Below are 19,434 nucleotides of genomic sequence, written 5' to 3' on the forward strand. Positions count from 1 at the left end.
TAATCAGACTCTTTTAATTGCCCAGATTCTAGAGAAAATTTATTAAAAACTTGCTGCAGGACTCTCCAAATTGAATTCCAAGGCTGCCATTTTAAATTTTCATCCCTCTGCAAACAATGAATTTTGTAAACATTCCTGCTATGTTTACCACTCCATTGGTTCTAATGTGAGTTCCTTGATTTTGAATCCCTCTCAGGTGGTTCTGTCTGTCACTCTCTGGAAGGTTTTTTGTTTGTTTGTTTTAACCCAAATTCAGTAATAGATGGTCCATTTTAAACCATCTTTATGAACTTCTGGGTTGGACACTTAGCCAACGTGAGGCAAAAGATGTCATGGAGGACACTCGGTCTGAAGACTGAGAAGATGAGGCAGTGTCGGCATGGACGTTAAAGTCCCCCAAGACTCTCAGTCTGGGAAACTCCAAAGCCCAGCCTGCAGCCGCCTCTAGTAGGCTTGGCAGGATATCCACCGGCGCGTTAGGCAGCCACTACACCAGCCAGATAACCACACTCTCATCGGTACCCTACACGAGGCCCACACATTCAATGCTGGGGATCTCTGGGGCCAGTAGAGCAGGCGTGTCAAACATGCAGCCCGTGGGCAGCAGGATGCTGCCCGTGGATGGCTTTTCTCTGGCCCACAAGGCAGCCAGCCCCAACTCCCCTCCCTTTCTGGGCTTCCTGGGGCTGCTCCGGCCTGCGAGCCCAGCCAGTCACCTTCCCCTGTCCCTCTCTCAGCTTCCCAGAAATTGAAGATAGTGGTGTCTCCTGGCCGGGAGACAGCGCCAACTTCACTCCCTCCCCGCCCCAGCCAAGCCCCACGTGCAGCTTGACTGGGGCAGGGGGAACTGAAGTTCTCCCCTCCCCACCCCACCCCCGCATGGAGCTTGACTGGTGCGGAGAGGGGGAGAACTGAAGATTGTGGTGTCCCCCAGCCGGGAGACAGCGCGATCTTCACTCCCCCACCAGCCAAGCACCACGCGGAGCTTGACTGGGGAGGGGGGAACTGAAGATCTTCACCCCAGCCAAGCCCCACATGGAGCTTGACTGGGGCAGGGGGAACTAAACTTCTTCACTTCCTTCCCGCCCCAGCCAAGCCCCACGTGGAGCTTGACTAGGGGAGGGTTGACTATCATGCTCTCTCCCAGCTGAGAGGGAGCACGATCTTCACTTCCTCCCCGCCCCAGCCGATCCCCACGTGGAGCTTGACTGGGGCAGGGAGAACTGAAGATCTTCACTCCCTCCCCCCCAGCCAAGCCCCACATGGAGCTTGACGGGGGGGGGGGGGGACACTGAAGATCGTGTTGTCTCCCAGTCGGGAGAAAGTACGATCTTCACTCCTTCCCCAGCCAAGCCCCATGTGGAGCTTGACAAAGGGGGGGAGATGTACTAAAACGAATAGGAGAGGCTGCACAGCCCATTGAAGATAATGGGAGTAGAGAGTGTCGGTTGACTTGCATTGACTCCATTGAAAGGGATGTACTAAAAGGAATGACAGGATTGCCCATTGGAAACAATTAGAAAGGCTTGAAGGCCCACTGGAGATAATGGGATCCAGGAATGCCAGTTCCATTGAAATACATTACAGCATAAAAAAGTAGCAAAGAAAATGCAGAATGTTGTAGAAGGCTTTCACGGTCAGAGTTAATTGGTTCTTGTAGGTTAACTGGGCTGTGTAACCGTGGTCTTGGTATTTTCTTTCCTGACGTTTCGCCAGCAGCTGTGGCAGGCATCTTCAGAGGAGTAACACTGAAGGAGAGACACTGTCCTTCAGTGTTACTCCTCTGAAGATGCCTGCCACAGCTGCTGGCGAAACGTCAGGAAAGAAAATACCAAGACCACGGTTACACAGCCCGGATAACCTACAAGAACCAAAATGCAGAATGGATTTTCCATTAAAGTCTCTGGGCCCATACAGACTACTCTGGGACCGGAATGACAGGTCACAGAGTGGAATGACAACCTCTGGGTAGCAGAAGTGTTCTGGGACTGGAATGACAGCCCCCAAGTAAAATGACAGCACCTAAGAGTAGCAGAAGTGGTCTGTGACTAGAATGATAAGTCAGGAATGGAATGACAGCCACTGGGAGTACCAGAAGTGTTCGGGAATGGAATGATGGCCCCCAAGTGGAATGACACCCCCTTGGAGTAGCAGAAGTGGGACTGGAATGACAGATTGCAGAGTGGAATGACAGCCCCTGGGAGTAGCAGAAGTGTTCTGGGACTGGAATGACAGTCTCAGAATGCTTCTGCTACTCCCAGGGGCTGTCATTACACTCTGTGACAAGTCATTCCAGTCCCAGAGCCCGAATTCTGTTCCCAGGCAGTGCCCGCCCGCCCCCTGCCCCACCCAGATAAAATTTAATGCCAGGGACCAGAGATACAAACTGTACAGTAGACACAGGCAAAGCCAATTAATGATATTATTTTTTACTTAAAATATAAACATGCTTAAAACAATAACAAAAATAATATCTTTAATTGACTTTGACATTGTATTCTATGAAGTTCGTATCTCTGGTACCTGGCATTACATTTAATGGTATTTATTTATTTATTTAGTACACATGGCCTAGCCCGACCTATTGACATTTATGTCATATCGGGCCCTCATAACAAATGAGTTCAACACCCCTGCTGCAGAGCCTTGAAGGAGAAAGCCTCCCAGATGAGTATCACAATCCCCCCAGCCCATTGTCCGGGACTGATGAAGGATCGAGAAATCTGGGGGAGCCAGTTCTTTCAGAGCAACCATTTCACCCTCTCTCTGGTATGGTTGCTGACATTGGTACTTTGGGTGATAATGTGGCTTATAGGGAGGAGCAGTGCCTGGGTAATGCTAGAAGACTGTGCCATTTGCCAGTTACTTTTAATTTGTGACATCTCATCAGTTTTGACAGATAACAGTGATGTGCCCTCAAAGGGTAAGTTCTCCACTCTGGATCTGGTGTCAGGCAGGGGAGCAGTGGAATGAAGCCATGGATGTCTTCTCAAGACAACTGCAGCTCTTGCAGAAGCATCAGGTGCCAGCATTAATTTTCTGCTTTGATAATCTCAGGAACTCAGTTTGAATCAGCTTTGCCAACAATTTCTTATTGTCAGGCAATTGGTAGAGATATATAGAGAGCTTTTCCCAGAGGAAACGTTGGAAGGCTCCCATGATAGCTTGATAATTGGCTATCCTAAAGGTCAATGTTGAGGAAGAGTAGGCCTTTTGGCTGAGGGCGTCTGTCTTCCTTCCCTCCTTATGAGCAGGTGTAGAGTGGGAAGCTAGTACCTGTTTTGCTTACATCTCCTCAGCTATAAGATATGGCAGGGTGTGTAAACAAGAATGGACAGCCTTCTTGCTGGACCCTATGCATGTTCTCCACTCTATGGCAGGAATTGCTGAAGGTTTGTCCCAGGGATTTTTTGGAGGGAGACCTGGTAGGTAACGCTTCAGGTCATCTCTGTGGTCTTTGGGTCGGATCCAACCTTGGAACCAAGATTATCGACGATGGGCAGGAAGGTTGCTTCAACTGAGGATCTGATCTCGAGGCTGAAGGAGGGTTATGTTCCGCCAAGGCAGATGCCTTAACTGCCAGGTTATTGAAACTAGAGAGGGCCCTGTCCCACAAAGCCATCTTAAGGAAAGAAACACGATTGCTGCGGGATTTAAAGATAAATTGTTGGCAGAGCTTGCAGGCTGCCACATTGTGCCCTTCTCCCAGACAGATTAAACATAAGGCATGCTCGTCAGTGTGAGTCATTTTTGTTCCACAAGAAACATTTCTTAAATAAGGCCTTCTGAGACATTGTAGAAAGCAAACATTTTCCGAAGAAAGAAGAAAAATCCTGTACAAAACAGAACACTCACGGAAAGTCAAGAATGATCTTCAAAGAGTGGCAGTGAAGAACGAACTGAGGGAAGGGGAGCACCTCCTCCTGGAGCATGTGGCCATTTATGCAGGACCCCATCCACACAGTGGAAGGTTCTTTGACGTTCTGTCTGTTTTCTGCCAATTGAATGGTGAGCACCAATGGTGTGCTGTGCCTGTTTGTTTTCACTTCCCCTGCTCTGCCTGAAAAACCTTCAGATGAAACTGACTAGTATTAAACAATAATAAGGAAGATGTTTCTATTTCCCCCACCCCCACCCCTTTCTTGCAGTCATTTCCCTAAATACACATTTTGGTTTCCTCATTGTCATGAGATATACCCGCACCCTCCCTTTTGGGTCTTCTTCCATTAATCCTTTCCCGAATTTATATCACTTCTCAGGAATTCTTGGAAATTCTTTCTCTCCCTTTTTAAAATCTCTTCACGCTACTCCCCCTCCCCTACATACACATCCCTAGTTTCAATCTTGACAAGATTTACTTCTCACTCTTGTTTTTATCTCTCATGTGCCACTTCTCTCTCCCATCCCCTCAAATATTTTAGTTTCTATTTATCAAAATAGAAGATCCCCCCTTTTAGTCCAAGATACTCACCCTCCCAGTTTTGGATCACCTGTAGCTCTTTCCCAGATCCAGATTGTCTTCCCATTCCAGTGTAAAAGAATGAACCACGACCTGAGCATAGAGCACACCTCTCTTCTTACCTGGGATAATGATAGGATGCTGGCCTTCTGAGGCAGAGTGCAATGCCTGCTAGGAACTTTGGGGTAAGATTGCAAACTCAGGACATGCCTCCATCCTGAGCAATAATTATGCAGTTATACTTCTTGGCATGACATGTTAATAAAAAATGACTAATAAAAGTTAATAATTAGGGATTTGCTAGGAATACAGTACTTGGATGTTGGTTGTCTGTTAGTGATTCCTTCTATTTAAAAGGATAACTGAACTTCCTGTTCCTACCCCATCCTAACATAGCAACATGGGTAACTATGTAGCATGATATTTTAACTTAGCCACTTCCTCTCAGGCTCAAGTGCACTTTCTCCTTCTCTCCTGTTGATGGTATATGATGGGGAAGAACACCTCTCTTGGAAGATGCTCATATTCCTAATTCCCTAATGGGCCTGATCAGCAAATACACCTAGTGCACATATGCAAGAGACCCAAAATATCCAGGATTATAGGAAATAAACATGCATAAGATAGGGCTGCACAGCAATTAAAGAGCCTTGTGATGGTTCCCAGGATTAAGGAAAGTTTTCAGGTCTCTAGGTATCCATACCTGGAGTGTTGTCAAGAAAGCTGTGGAGGCACAGTACATTTATACTCATGGAGCAATTCTAATTTCTAAGAAAAAGTGGAGACATTTAGAAATGTATTAGTAGAGTCACTGATAAGAATGGATGAGGTTTCTGTGTGTGTTCAGGGTGTCTCCCCATTAACGAACTTATTGATAGCCAGTGTGAAGTAGTGGCTAGGATCTCGGAAACCCACTAAGGAATTCCCACTCAGCTCTGGAAGCATACTGGGTGACCTCGAGCCCTTCAAAGAGTTGTTGTGAGGATAATAATAATAATAATATTTATTACGGTCAATTGACCAGTCTCACATAAAATTCCAAGGTCTAAAATAGTCACACTACCATCAACCAAGAAGTACAAACCCGGGAACGCATACTAATAGTTAAAATTCAATCATATACATGAATAGACAAATACAAGTAATATAATTATTACCCTATTTAGTAAAATCATGAGTCCCCATTGAAAGCTGGAATAACAGTATGAATCGGTTCGGCCTTCCTTACATTGCACACCAGTCTACAGAACCTGGCCACCTGTTATGTTGTGAGGATAAAATGGAGAAGAACAATGTAAGTTGCTTTGGGTCCCCACTGGGCAGAAAGAATACAAATAAAGTAAATAAATAAATTAGGACTATGGCAAGGATGGGAGAAGCATGTAGGGTCCTTGTGGCAGGTTCCTTGAGGATATTTATTCAACTATATTGCTGTTTAGTTTATGATCACAAGAAGGGGCATGGCCATTTCACCCACTCCTGTGTTCACAAGCTTTGGAGTCAATAGGGTTTGAGACTAGCTAGGACTGAAAACTGATACCGGAGATAAGTGCTGTCAGGCCCAGGCCAAATGCCAGGCCTGCACAATTTTTGACTTTCCAGTCGACTACAAGCACTGTATGGTGATAGCAAGGAACTTGTAAACCTGATTTTGTTGCTTGCCTGGAAAGGCCAAAGCAGGGGTTTTGATAAGCATCTGGTAGGCCACACTACATGACTGGTGGGCTACATTCTGTTTGGCAGGTCACAATTTGGATGACTTACCAGAGACTCACTGTTCCTATATTTAAGTTTCTGAAAGGAGCCTGAAGTGACATAACAGGGAAGGTTAAAGTATGGGAGTTTTTAGCTGCTGCCATTCATAAACCTTTTTGCTGTAAAAAATAGTTCCCCTCCCCAACTCCCACTTTATACCTAAACAGTACATATAAATTAATAAGCAAGCATGACCGGCTTTATGAAGTCTAATGTGGTCGCTGTGATATTTCCTGCATTTTACAGGGGGTTGGACTAGATGACCCTGTTGGTTCCTTCCAACTGTATGCTTCTGTATGCAACCCAGCCATATGTACTGTTCCCGGTAAGTCAAATCCACTGAATGGGACTGTCTCTCAAGTAATGGATCACATCTTTAGCCCACGATTAGGATGAAAGGGAATCCTCCTGCTATCAGGTATAGTCTTATGTTTATTTGGAAATTAGTTCCACTCTGGCACATCGTCCCAGATAAACGTTAACCGAACCGCAGCATAGAACTGCAATCGCCTATAAACCTCATTGAATCCCATGGAATCGGCTTCCGAGAAAAGATGCAAGAATCGCACTGTTGCTGGAATGTAGGCTCCCCTGAAGCCAGTGGGGCTTTGTAAGCACGGCCTACAAAATCAGCATCCCGGGCCCACGAAGACATTTGAACACGCACAGATCAAAGGGCCGAAGCGTTTCCTTCTGTCCGCACCACCCTCCAGAGACGCGCTGCCTGCGGCGGCGGCGACGTAAGAGGGCGTAGCCACGGCTCCCAAAAAGCCGGAGAGAAGCGCCTGCGAGCCGATCCGCTTGAAGCCCCGCCTTCGTCTTTCGGCTCTCCGTTGTCTCTTTAAGGGCGGGGCGGGGGCGCGCGGGGCGGCCCGCCTGTCTCGCGAGAACAGCATTGGCGCCGTGACCTCCATGTGAGAGCAGCGGCGCCTGGTAAACAGTCCTGGGGGTGAGGACATGGCTCCCGCAGCCGCCCGTTAGCTTAGCCCAACCCGGTTCTCCGGCAGAGGCTCGCGGCGATTCGGAACGGCTTCCCTGGAGCCGTTCGCCACGGGCGTGCGGAGGAAGGGGAAGGGCAGGACGGGAGGGACCGAGGTTTCCTGGCGGGGCACCGAAGGAGAGAGGGGGGAAGGAAGGAAGGAAGGAAGGCCGGCCGGGGGACGGGGGGGGGGGTTAAGGAGCCTCGCGGAGGTCCCTGGGCTGAAGTGAAGCCTTTCTCGCTCTCTCTCCCCATCGCCCGCGTTTCTCTGCCTTGTTGCCCGCGAAACAAAGAAGCGGGAAAGGCCTTTCCCTCGCCTGGGGCCCGGGCGCCTTTTCCCATCCCAAGCGGGAGCCCGCCATGTGGATCCAGGTCCGCACCATCGACGGCGCCCAGACTCAGACCATCGAAGACCTGAGCCGCCTCACCAAGATCGAGAGTCTCCGCGAGAAGATCCGGGAAAGCTTTCGCGTGAGCCCCGACCGACAGCGCCTTTTCTACCGGGGCAAGCAGGTGAGGCGGCCGCACGGCCCCCCTAACCCCCCCCCTTGAGCTTTGCCTCTCAGCTCCTGCTGCACTTTTTTTTCTCCACCCCCCGTCCCGCTTTTGTGTACCTTATACCTGAGCGGGGAAGGTGGCAGCCCCAGAAGGCCTTTGTGTTAAGGGACTGACGAGGAGGGGGGAGTTTCACTGTCCTGTCCTCCCCTCCCATTTCCAGTGTTGTTGCTCGCGAGGCTCGGCCTCGACGTGGGCTTTCCGCCTCTCTGCTCAGGGGACGGCCTTCGCCCTGGAGGCGAGGCGGGATGGCCGGGCACCGCGGCTTGATTTGGAAAAAGGCGCGGGGAGGGCAGGAGGGCAGGTCAGGCGGGCCGCCCAGCCTGTGCCTCGCGGCACTTCCGGCGGTTCAACGGTCTCCAGAAACTGTTGATACGCTCCGCCTCCAATCCGAGGAAAGTTCTATTCGGGGTCGTCTGCGCTCTCTCCTCCCCCCGCCCCCAAGTATCTACCTTGCAGGAACCGGCTATATCTCGCTTAGTATTGCACCACGCGCAGAATCATGGCTTTGTATTGTCTGGGTGTGATCTCAGCTAACTCTGGGCGAAAACGCACGGTCGCTTTATCCTCCTTTAATCCTTGTTTTAGCCAGCATCGAGCGCACATTAGGCGAAACGCATGCGTTCGATCCTGGCTGAAACAGGGATTTAAGGAGGATAAAGCGACCGTGCGTTTTCGCCCTCTGTCTCACAGACTGGCCCCCAATCTGATATTATGAATGCATTCTGACCCGTAAACATTGTGGATCTTCGATCAAGACAGAATTCACTGCATTATTTTATATTGTAGCTGCTGTAGGATTTGGCATTACAGCTGTTTGAAATGCAGATAGGGATGTAAGCATGTTGTGGATCTGCATGGGGCGAACCTAGTGTTCTGCCATCTCTACCAAACTAACAGAGAGGTAGATGGTGTTCTGGATACTTAAGCCACACAAAGGGATGGCTCTTATATCATGTAGTGGCTTTCGTCTTGATGACTGCTTGCTGTGCCCACATGTAGCCTTTTGTGTGTTGTACTTTTGACACATGGTTTAGTCACCGTGCTTTTCCAGTCACACACCACTTCTGTCATTGAGATGTGTTATGGGTATTGTCTTAGATTGTGTATGTAGCCACTTGAATCTGGTACATCAAAGGTTGTACAGAATGGGCAGACTATACCCTGATGGCCCAGGAACTTGAAATGGCCAGATTACTTGCATGAGGGTCTAAGGATGAGACCAGGGATACAATCTATGCTTCATCAGAGGAATGGTCAGAATATACCTTCCATGGTAAATATGAAATTGACTATAATAATCCTATGTATCTCAGGTCTTGGTGGCAAAAGGAATTAAGGGAGTGGTAGAGTGTTGTAGATGGTTAAAGTGTTCCTGGGATCTGGGAAACCCAGGTTTGAATCCCCACTCTGCTGTGGCAAGTTTGCTGGGTGACCTTGGGCCAGTCACACACTGTCAGCTACAATCTTGGGTATTATTTGGATGGGAGACCTCCAAGGAATACCAGGGGCGTGATGTGGAGAGAGGCAATGGCAAACCACCTCCCAATGTCTCTTGCCTTGAAAACCTTATGGGATTGCTGAGAGTCAGCTGTGACTTGACAGCAAAAAAAGAATGTTGTTGATACTTGAGCAAGACAGGAAATACCTCAAGAGGCTGGTCACTCAAGAGTCTCCTGTCCTTACAGACACAACCATAATGTTTTTTTAAAAGACTCTTAGATATCTTCAATTAATGTATCAGAGCCAGTAGCCACTGCAGATAATACCTACAAGACATGATACAGTAGGGCATGGGCTAGAGTAAGGTATTTATTTAGCACATCTTTATGTTTCCATCTTCTCCTTCCATTTTATCCTCACAACCTTGTGAGGTAGGTTAGGATGAGAGAGATTGGCCCAAGATCACAGAACAAGCTTCATGGGATGGAGATCTGAATATGTGTCTCACAGGTCTCCCCATAGCATACACCTTGTGAGGTAGGTGAGGCTGAGAGAGCTCTAAGAGAACTGTGACTACCCCAAGGTCACTCAGCTGGCTTCATGTGTAGGAGTGGGAAACCAACCTGGTTCACCAGATTAAAATCCGCTGCTCATGTGGAGGAGTGGGGAATCAAGCTTGGTGCTTTCACTGCCCGGCTCCATCTTGAGAGGTGGGTTTCTGGACTGGGGCTGGATAGAACCAGCCCTATCTCTTCTACCTCCCTTGGTCTCTTTGCTGGCTGTGACGAGGCTGGTGGTTTGGCCCCCAGTGAAAGTTGGGTGCCACCTCTGGGAATTCAATCCCTCACAAATGTGCCCTATGGGTGGCAGCCGACTGGATGCTTTTGCCTGGCTGGCTGCAGGTTGGAAGAGAATGGCTGTCAACGGGCTCAGCGGCTCTGAAGGACTTGGTGGCAGAACAAGCCTGGACCGACATGGTTTCTGAAATGGTTCTTGGCCCTGAATGTGACTGAGTCTGGATATAAGCCAGCGGGCCTGGCTTGACTGCCCTGGCGGCTCTCCTCCAGGCTGGTTGAATGCAGACTGCCATCACCGCCATTACACCATCACTGCCTGCTGCAAAGGGGCTCAGGAAGGCGCTGGAGTCGCTTCTGATTCTGTCGGAGGACCCAGGGAACCCCACAGATGGCTCGATGACCTTTGGACAGTTCCAGAGAACTTCAGGTTGGGCGAATCTGTGGGAGCTGTGGAAACTTTCAATCTGGGCACTGTCTGTGGACTCTTGAGGCTGTCACTTGTAGGCAGCACTCGAATGCCAGGAAGATCTCACCGGCTGAGATGTTTGGTTCCTTTTACCAGAGTTCATCTTTTCTTGAACTGGGCTTTATTGTTAACATCTTGTTTTTGAGACTTTGGGTGTCTGTGCCTGCCACCCGGACTCATAGGGGGTTGGTACTGTTATCCCAATTGGAATTTGGGCTTATAGCTCGTTTAAAGGATCATTGTTTGGCTCAATATCCCTAAAGGGTTTTATAGTTTTAATAGGGGTAGTTGGGGGTTGGGATTGACTTGAGAAATTGTTATGGTAGTTTACTGCTTGTAGATTATAATTGTAATTGTCAAATAGGTTGTGGGTTTAGGTTTACAGTTAGGAGCCACTAACTGGATTATGTATATGATTCAGCCAGAAAGAGTTTGATCTGGGGAGGCCAGCCATGGGCTGGGGATTCTAGTTATTGGGGGGCATGGAAGATATGGCAATGGGAGCAGGCATTATAAGGGAAGGAGCCGGAGATATGGGTATGCTTGGACTCCTTCCAACCTGCTTCCCATCCTAAAATATGATGGTAAGGGGTCGAGGAATAACCTGTTTCTGACAATGCTGTTGTGTAATGCCAGGTCAATTAATAATAAGACTGCCATCCTGCAGAATTATTTTATATTGTAAGGTGTGGACCTGGCTTGCATGACTGAGACCTGGGTGCAAGAGGGCACAGTTGTTGCCCTGAAAGACCTGCCTCCCTCAGGTTTCTTGGTCCTTCACCAGTCTCGGAAGTCGGGCTGGGGTGGGTGGCGAGGGCCCTACCCAATCCGGAGATACCAGGCACTGAATGTGTGGGCCTGGTGTGGGAAGCCAAGGAGAGCCTGGCTATCTGGCTGGTGTACCGGCTGCCTAACACTCCAGGAGGTACCCTGTCGAGCTTGCTAGAGGTGGCGGCAGACTGGGCCTTGGAGTTCCCTAGATGATAGTTCTGGGGGACTTCAGTGTCCATGCTACCGTGTTTCCCCGAAAATAAAACACTGTCTTGTATTTATTTTTCCTCAACAAGACACACTATGCCTTATTTTCGGGGGATGTCTTATTTTTTATTACCATAAGTACGGTATGTGTCTCGAGTCCGCGACCTGGGGCGGACCCTCGGGACTGCGCCTCACCCCCACCGCCACACCGGGGGACCCTCCAGGAGAACCCCAATGCCTGGGGAGGCAACACCACTTACCAGGCCGGGGGGAAGAGGAGGCAAGGGCGGCCGAGCCCGCCGGATGCAGAGCCGGAGGGGGAAACGGGGGGAGGCCGAGCGCCGACCTTGCACCTCGGGGAGGCAACCCCACTTACCAGGCCGGGGGGAAGAGGAGGCGAGGGCGGCTGAGCCCGCCGGTGGCGCGGGTGGATGCAGAGCTGGAGGGGGAAACGGGGGAGGCCGAGCGCTAACCTTGCACCTCGGGGGGAAGTGGGCCGGCCCGAGGCAGACGGCACGGGTCCTGGGAGTGGGGGGACAACCCGGGGGACCCGACAGGCCAAAGCTCGGCCCCGCGTTCCAGCGGGGGAGCGGGAGTCCACCGCGAGTGGCGGCAGATCGCGGGGGGAGCCGTTGGTGGGAGAGGGGAGTGGGGAGAAGACGGGGAACGGGAGTGATCGGCCCTGGGAGGTCGGGGCCTGAGCGCGGGAACAGGGGAAGATTGAGCCCAACGGCCCACGGAGGCCGGGGCTCAGGGGAGTTTAGTCTCTAACTAGCCACGCCTATACCTAAGTCTTATTTTCGGGGTATGGCTTATATTGTGCAAATGCTTGGAAATCCTGCTACGGCTTATTTTATGGGTATGTCTTATTTTCGGGGAAACACGGTAATGCCATGTCTTTTTTGCCTGTCTCGGACCTTGTGTCATCCATGGTGGTACTGGGGGACTCCTAAGATGTTTCAGGACCCACACATCAAGCTGGATTTGATCTTCGGGTCAGAAATAAGTTTGGCTCTGATGCCTAGTTAGGAAGTTCCATGGTCAGATCACTTTGTTCTGAAGGCCCAGTTTGAATTTCTGCCTCCCTGTTTGGGTCCCTGGTTTATGCTCGCCCATGGAGGCTTATGGATCCTATTGGCTTCCAGAGGGCCCTGAAGGATCCTATGCCCCCTGGCGATTTCCTCAATGTGCTTGTGCAGGACTCACATGGCCAACTTTCTGCAGCCATCAATGAAATAATTCCCCAAGACCCTCTTCGCCCCCGCCGAAACTGGGCCCCTTGGTGTACTGAGGGGCTCTATAATAGGAAGTGGGAGCTTGGACGGCTAGAGCGAGTTTGGCAGAGGGCTCGTGACAAAGCTACAAGAGGATCTTATAGAACGTTTATGAAAGTCTATGAGATGGCAGTGAAGGCTGCTAAGAAGGAATATTATGGAGCCTCCATTGCATCTACTAGCTTTTGCCCAGCACAATTGTTTAGGATAATTCGGTCTCTTACGTCATTAGAAGGACAGTCAAACGTAGGTGCAAATTCAACCCATAGCTGTGAGGCATTTGCAAGCTTTTTTGTGGATAAAGTGTTTTTGCTCTGCTGTGACCTCCCTGACAACTTTGATACAGTAAGGGAACTAGAGTCCCCTTGCCCGTCTTCTGGTCCATTTTTGGACTGGTTCAGTCAGCTTTCGGAAACCGATGTTGAAAGGATCCTGCTAGCTGTGAGGCCTACCACTTGCCTCTTGGACCCATGCCTGTCCTGGTGGTTAAAGCCAGTCTGGATGTAGTGCGGGCTTCCCTGGGGGAGATTGTCAATCTATCCCTTAGTACAGGAGTCTTCCCAGGGAGTTTGAAAGAGGCAGTGGTATGACTGCTCTTAAAGAAACCATCTTTGGATCTGAGAGATCTTTCCAACTACCACTCAGTGTCAAATCTTTCATACCTGGGTAAGGTAGTTAAGAGAGCAGTCGTCGAGCAGCTGCAGGGTTTCCTGGATGAAACATAGGCTTTTGACCAGTTTCAGTCGGGCTTCTGCTCTGGCCATGGGATGGACACAGCTCTGGTCGCCTTCACAGACAATCTCCATCGCCAGGAGGGTCAGGGCTGTTTGTTTATTTATTTACTTATACCCCACCCTCTCCAGTAAAACTGGGCTCAGGGTGGCTTACACAATAAAATCAATAAAACATGATTAAAATCTGCCCCCCAAAATCAATAAATAGAAAACCCATATAAAGTATTAGATGGTGTGGAAAATTTGTGACATACTTGCCTCAGTAAGGCCTGCTATGTTGCAACCTCCACTAGGTAGTAAGTTTAGCAGAGGTCAGGCAGGGTAGGGAGTCCAGCAATTGATGGGAAAAGAATCGTAGCTGGCCTCAACCATAGGCCTGGTGAAATAGTGCTGACTTGCAAGCCCTGCAGAAAGCCATAAGGTCCCGCAGGGCCCTGGTCTCATTAGAGAGACTATTCCACCAGGCAGGGGCCAGGGCAGAAAAAGCCCTGGCCCTGGTTGAGGACAGCCGGACACTCTTTGGGCTGGGGACCACCAGTAAGTTAGCACTAGATGATCACAGAGTTCTCTAGGGAGCATACCAGGAGAGGTGGTCCCGAAGATACAAAGGTCCAAGACCGTGTAAGACTTTAAAGGTAATCACCAGCACCTTAAATCTGATCCTATACTCCAGCTGGAGCCAGTGCAGATAGTAGAGCACTAGCTTGATATATTCCTGCAGCGGGGTCCCAATAAGGAGCCTTGCTGTGGCTTTCTGCACCAGCCAGAGCTTCCGGATCACTTTCAAGGGCAGCCCTATGTAGGGCGAGTTGCAGTAATCTAGTCTGGAAGTGACCGTCGCATGGATCACCGTTGCCACGTTGGGGCGGGAGAGGTAGGTCGCCAACTGCCGGGCCCGGTGAAGATGATAAAAAGCTGTCCAGGCCACGGCTATGAGCTGAGCCTCTATTGATAAGGAGGCATCAAGGGTCACATCCAGGCTCCTCACTGCAGACATAGGTGTTAACCGCACCCATCCCAGAGCCTCCCCGGCTGACCCACAGGACCTTTGTCTTCGGTGGATTTAATTTCTGCTGGCTTTGCCTTAACCATTTAGTCACCAAGTCCAAGCACCTGGCCAGTATGTCCAGGGCGGAGTCCGGATGACCATCCATCAACAGATACTCCTGGGGGGGATCTCCAAGATGGCGGCAGCTGCAGCGGTCACAGCCCTGGAGCTCTGAGGTTTTTATCTTTTTAAAGGTTTTATCTGGTTCATTAGTTCTCTTTTTTCATAAGCCGAAAGGGCTATCTGCCGCTGTGAAGCGAGATAGCTCCTTTTAATTTTTAGTGTTTTTTTTTCTGTGTTGTTGCAGACTTGGTGAGGCTCTAAGGCTTAGCTAAGAGAACTTCTGTCTTTTTTCTTAATTGCTGAAGCTGCTGAACTTTTTTATTATCACCAAATTTTAAAGGCTGTGTGCTATCAGCCACAGAAGACTTGGATAAGTTTTATTATTATACGGTTCCTCCCACTACTGATTAGAGGAGGATTTATGGCACCTGGTAAACGCCCAAGAGATCCAGATGGCGTCCCGAGTGTTCCAGCTTCAAAACAATCCAAACTTGATGATTTCTTCCTCTCCCCTGAGAGGGGGAATAGATGCTATGCGTATAATGTTGAAACAACAAATCGTTTTGCCCCTCTGGAGTCTCCAAGGGAAGAAGGAGGAGAAGAAATTTCCCCCGATGATGACATCCTAGCTTTAAGGGCACAGTCTCCTGAGCCTCCTGAGTTGCAAAGTCCCTCCCCTGGAGTAGTGAATAATTTGGATGGGCTTTCACTCACTGAGAGTCATTTGGCTCTGACTGCTAGAACAGTAGACTGTATATTTGGTCATATCCATGATATTTCCAAACAAATTAAGCAGTTGAGGATGGAGGTAGCCGGACTATATGATTTATGCAAAAAGACTTTAAGTAACACCGGACTCCGGGCTACTGATTTACAGCCCAAACAAGCATGTACTGATAGGAATCATCGCAGCAGTTTTCGGATGCCTGAAAAGAGCCTGACTGAAAGTAGTAACCAGCTAATACTCAACCCTGAAAAAGTATGTCTAACTATCTGCAGTCCTTTTGGCCAGGCACCTGATTGGCACGGCCTCTATAGGGTGAAATCACACCTGTCTGCATTACTCAGGTTTGACCATGTTAAAGTGGACCTTCTCCAGATACAACATCTCAATCCTCCTAATCAGGTGCAAAGGGTCCTTCTCACCTTTGCTTCAACTAGAATACCTTCCCTGATTCATAGATGGAAAAAAAGATTTAGGAGCAGAGGAGTTTTTCCTGTGAGGGTCTTTACGAATACAATTACTAACCCTCTGATTGTTAAGCTTCCGGCACCGACCAATACCATTCTTGATTCCATGGAGGAGGAATGGATAGGAGCTGACACCCCCCAAAGGATGGGAACCGACAACCCCCAAAATGATTTAATATCTTGGGATACGCAGCCAATTTTGGAAAGCGGGCTGACCATGCATAACCAGCATTACATGGCTGAAAATACTACCAAACTGAAGGCTATGCCCGATGCTGGATTTCAGAAGGAGGCCGAGGACAGCACAACCTCACAAAACCTTCAATTAGTATCTACCCCTCCTGAATTATTGTCGGAAGTTGATAACATGGAAGAGTGTATTCAGGAGACTTTTGTTGACCTATCCAATCAAGATCAACAATGGATTATGGATAGACTGGACTGCCTGAAGGAGGAATTAGCAAAACAAAGATCACAAAAACGGTCATTTACCTCACGGCCACAAGAAACAATGAACACTAAGTGGGACTCCCTTTCAAGAGCGGGATCAGTGCAGTCCTCAAGAGGCCATAATGTGGGAACGATAGAGATGCACCCAGCCCTATCACCGAATAGTGATGCTGAGATAAATAATCTGCAATGCCCCAATAATGGCTGTGTTTGTTCAGAACACGACAGGGCCCTAATTACAATATCTGAACTAGACTGACTAAATTTTAATACTAAAAAAAGGTGTAGAATTCAGGGTCAAGTTTGTCACTTTATATCTTGGAACATTGCTGGCTGGGGAAGCAAAAGCAGGGATCCTGACTTGCTAAACTTTTTGAAGGGTTTTGATATTATTTTTTTACAGGAGACCTGGTCTCTTACTAATATTTCCTATTATGGCTTTACTTCATATGCCCTCCCAGCTCATAAAACTAACATCAAGGGCCGCCCTAAAGCAGGCCTGTGTTGTTTGGTTAATAACTCCTGTAAATTTAAAGTTAGGCAACTAGATACTTGTCCCCCTTTCGCTCAGGCATTTCTCTTACCCACCAAGGAACTGTCAATTATATTAGTTAATATTTATATTCCCCCTTTTATTGACAGTACTGCATCCTCATCAGTTTGGAACACAATAAATGCCTATCTGAACAAACTTTTAGATTCAAGACCTGAAGCTGCTCTTTTACTTGCTGGGGATTTTAACGCCAGGTTGGGCCATAATAATATGCAGTTGATTAATTTTATGAAATGGGATGCTGAAGATTTCATACCATTCCCATTTTTAGCCCCTAGGTCGTCAAAAGACTCTGTTATAAATCAGAGTGGTCATCATTTGGTGGAACTTTGTGTGAATTTTAATCTATGTATACTGAATGGTTCTTTACAATATGATCCCTTTGGCCAGTACACTTATATCTCCCCGCGCGGTTGTAGTGTTGTTGATTTTGCAGTCCATTCAGCTGACCTAAGTGATCACATTGTCAATTATGTAGTTGGCAATCGATCAGAAAGTGATCATCTACCCTTGCTCCTGACTCTTAAGACTAGTTGTGAACCAGCCAAGCCCTTTTTGTCGAACCAGGATCAGGATCACACTGTCAGCAAGTATAAGAGGATTAAATGGTCTCCATCTACTGCGACCCAAATTCAGCAATGGATACATAGTGATACTGGGCAGCAGTTATTTAATGAACTACTAAATGCTGAAACCCCAATGGTGGCATTGTCAATATATAACAATATTGTTGACAGATTTGGCGACTTTGCTCAACCAATTAGTCATAGGTCCTCTAAATGCCTAAATAGCACCTGGTTTGATGTTGAATGCCTTGCTGCAAAGAAAGAGCTTCGCCATCTGTTTAAGTTGATGCGTTCAGGCCTGTTACCTTGGGTCCCTTCAGTGTACTGCGAAAAGAGAAAGGGGTACCAAATTTTGCTAGCCGGAAAAAAACATGCTTTTGCTATGGAGAAATGGTCGCAGTTATTCCAAGCATTTAATAGTAAAAATAGCAAAGCTTTCTGGTCACTAATTTCAGGACTTAATTATTCAGTTGGCGGCAACTCTGCAAGTTTAATTCATGCTCAGGCATGGTTTTTGCACTATTCTAATGTTTTTAATGTGAAGTCCCCAGGGGTTTCTATCAGAGAATCTTTTATAACCCCTGATGTTCCAGAATGGCCTCCTGTCACTTGTGACGAGATAAGAGAACATATTATTAGCTTAAAATTGGGCAAAGCCCCGGGACCCGATGGTATTCTTGCAGAGCTCCTCAGGAGTAATTCCGATTGGTGGGCCCCGCCACTCGCACACCTCTTCACGCTTATAGACAAATTTGGTATCCTCCCAGATTCGTGGCTGAATTCTATCATAATACCATTGTTTAAGAAAGGTGATCCCAGCAAACCAGAAAATTACAGACCAATTAGTCTTTTGTCTATTATAGGAAAGCTCTATGCCAAGCATCTCCTCAAGAAATTATCTGAATGGATGGCCCTTCATAATCTCCCAGGGAAAGAGCAAATTGGATTTTTACCTAACCATTCTACAACAGATCATTGCACAGTTCTTGCATTTTTGGCAGAAAAATATCTTAAGTTCCCTAGAGGAAAGTTATATGTTGCTTTTATCGACCTTCAAAGAGCGTTTGACACAGTCAATAGACAGATTTTATGGGAGAAACTATGCCATATGGGCCTTGACCAACGCCTTTTGTTTTTATTACGTAACCTCCATACATCCAATACCTGTCAAGTTAGATTCGATGAGGGGAGCCTTTTAACCCAAAAAATCCCGGTGACAAAGGGCGTAAAGCAAGGCTGTGTACTGGCACCATCCTTATTTAATTTATTTATTTCAGATCTCCCTGCTTTTTTAGCTAATACTGATGGTCATGCACCTAAGCTAAGCTCTGAGAAAGTCCCTATTCTGTTATATGCGGATGACGCAGCAGTCCTATCCCTTTCAAAGATGGGTCTTAAACGTTTATTAGCTTCTTTTAACCTATTCTGTAAACGGAATTCTCTATCTATTAATTTTGATAAGACCAAGATCCTGATCTTTTCTAAGACTTGGAAGCAATCAGTTTGGAAAATTGAGGGAAGAGAAATCGAACAAGTGAAAACGTTTAAATATTTGGGGGTCTCTTTTCATTATAATTTAAAATGGATTGCACACCGTAATCAGTCCCTAACCTTGGCAAAAAATAAGATGGCTGCAATAACTCGTTTTTACTATAAGAAGGGTAACCATTTTGTTCCGGCCGCCTTACAGATTTTCCAAGCCACTGTGATCCCGCAACTTTTGTATGGAATCCCAGTTTGGATCCAGGGTTTTAATAAAGAAGTGGAGCGTCTCAGGGCAGTTTTTTTGAGACGCATCCTTGGCGTCACAAACTCTGTTTGTTATTTCTCTCTGTGCGCTGAGCTGGGACTGCACACGATAGAATCTGGTGCTTGGATCACTACAATCAAATACTGGTTACGCTCTCATTTTCGATCCCCCCCAAATAGTTTATTGGCAGCTTTACATACTGACTCAACTGTTTCTAGATGGTCTCGGCTTATCTTAAATAGGATCAGATCACTCGGGATTGATCTTGATTCCTTGTCCAATTCCAGTGAATTATATATTTTTAGGACAATCCAAAAAAGGATATGGGACAGTGATTCCCAAATAATAAAAGCCGGTGCTGAAGGTATCTGCT

The 19,434-nt window shown here is 47.8% G+C and overlaps 1 protein-coding gene across 1 annotated transcript in view; it reads left to right on the forward strand.

Annotated features, from left to right (window-relative positions):
• Window positions 1–7,511: 7,511 nt before the first annotated feature.
• Window positions 7,512–19,434, forward strand: part of LOC130492917 (E3 ubiquitin-protein ligase UHRF2-like) — a 113,617-nt gene continuing 101,694 nt past the window's right edge. Inside the window, exon 1 of the mRNA XM_056866690.1 lies at window positions 7,512–7,706. Within this exon, the coding sequence (XP_056722668.1) occupies window positions 7,554–7,706 (153 nt within the window). The 5' untranslated portion in view covers window positions 7,512–7,553. The remainder of the gene's footprint in view (window positions 7,707–19,434) is intronic.

Source organism: Euleptes europaea, unplaced genomic scaffold (genome assembly GCF_029931775.1).
Source record: "Euleptes europaea isolate rEulEur1 unplaced genomic scaffold, rEulEur1.hap1 H_2, whole genome shotgun sequence".
NCBI classification, from domain to species: domain Eukaryota; kingdom Metazoa; phylum Chordata; class Lepidosauria; order Squamata; family Sphaerodactylidae; genus Euleptes; species Euleptes europaea.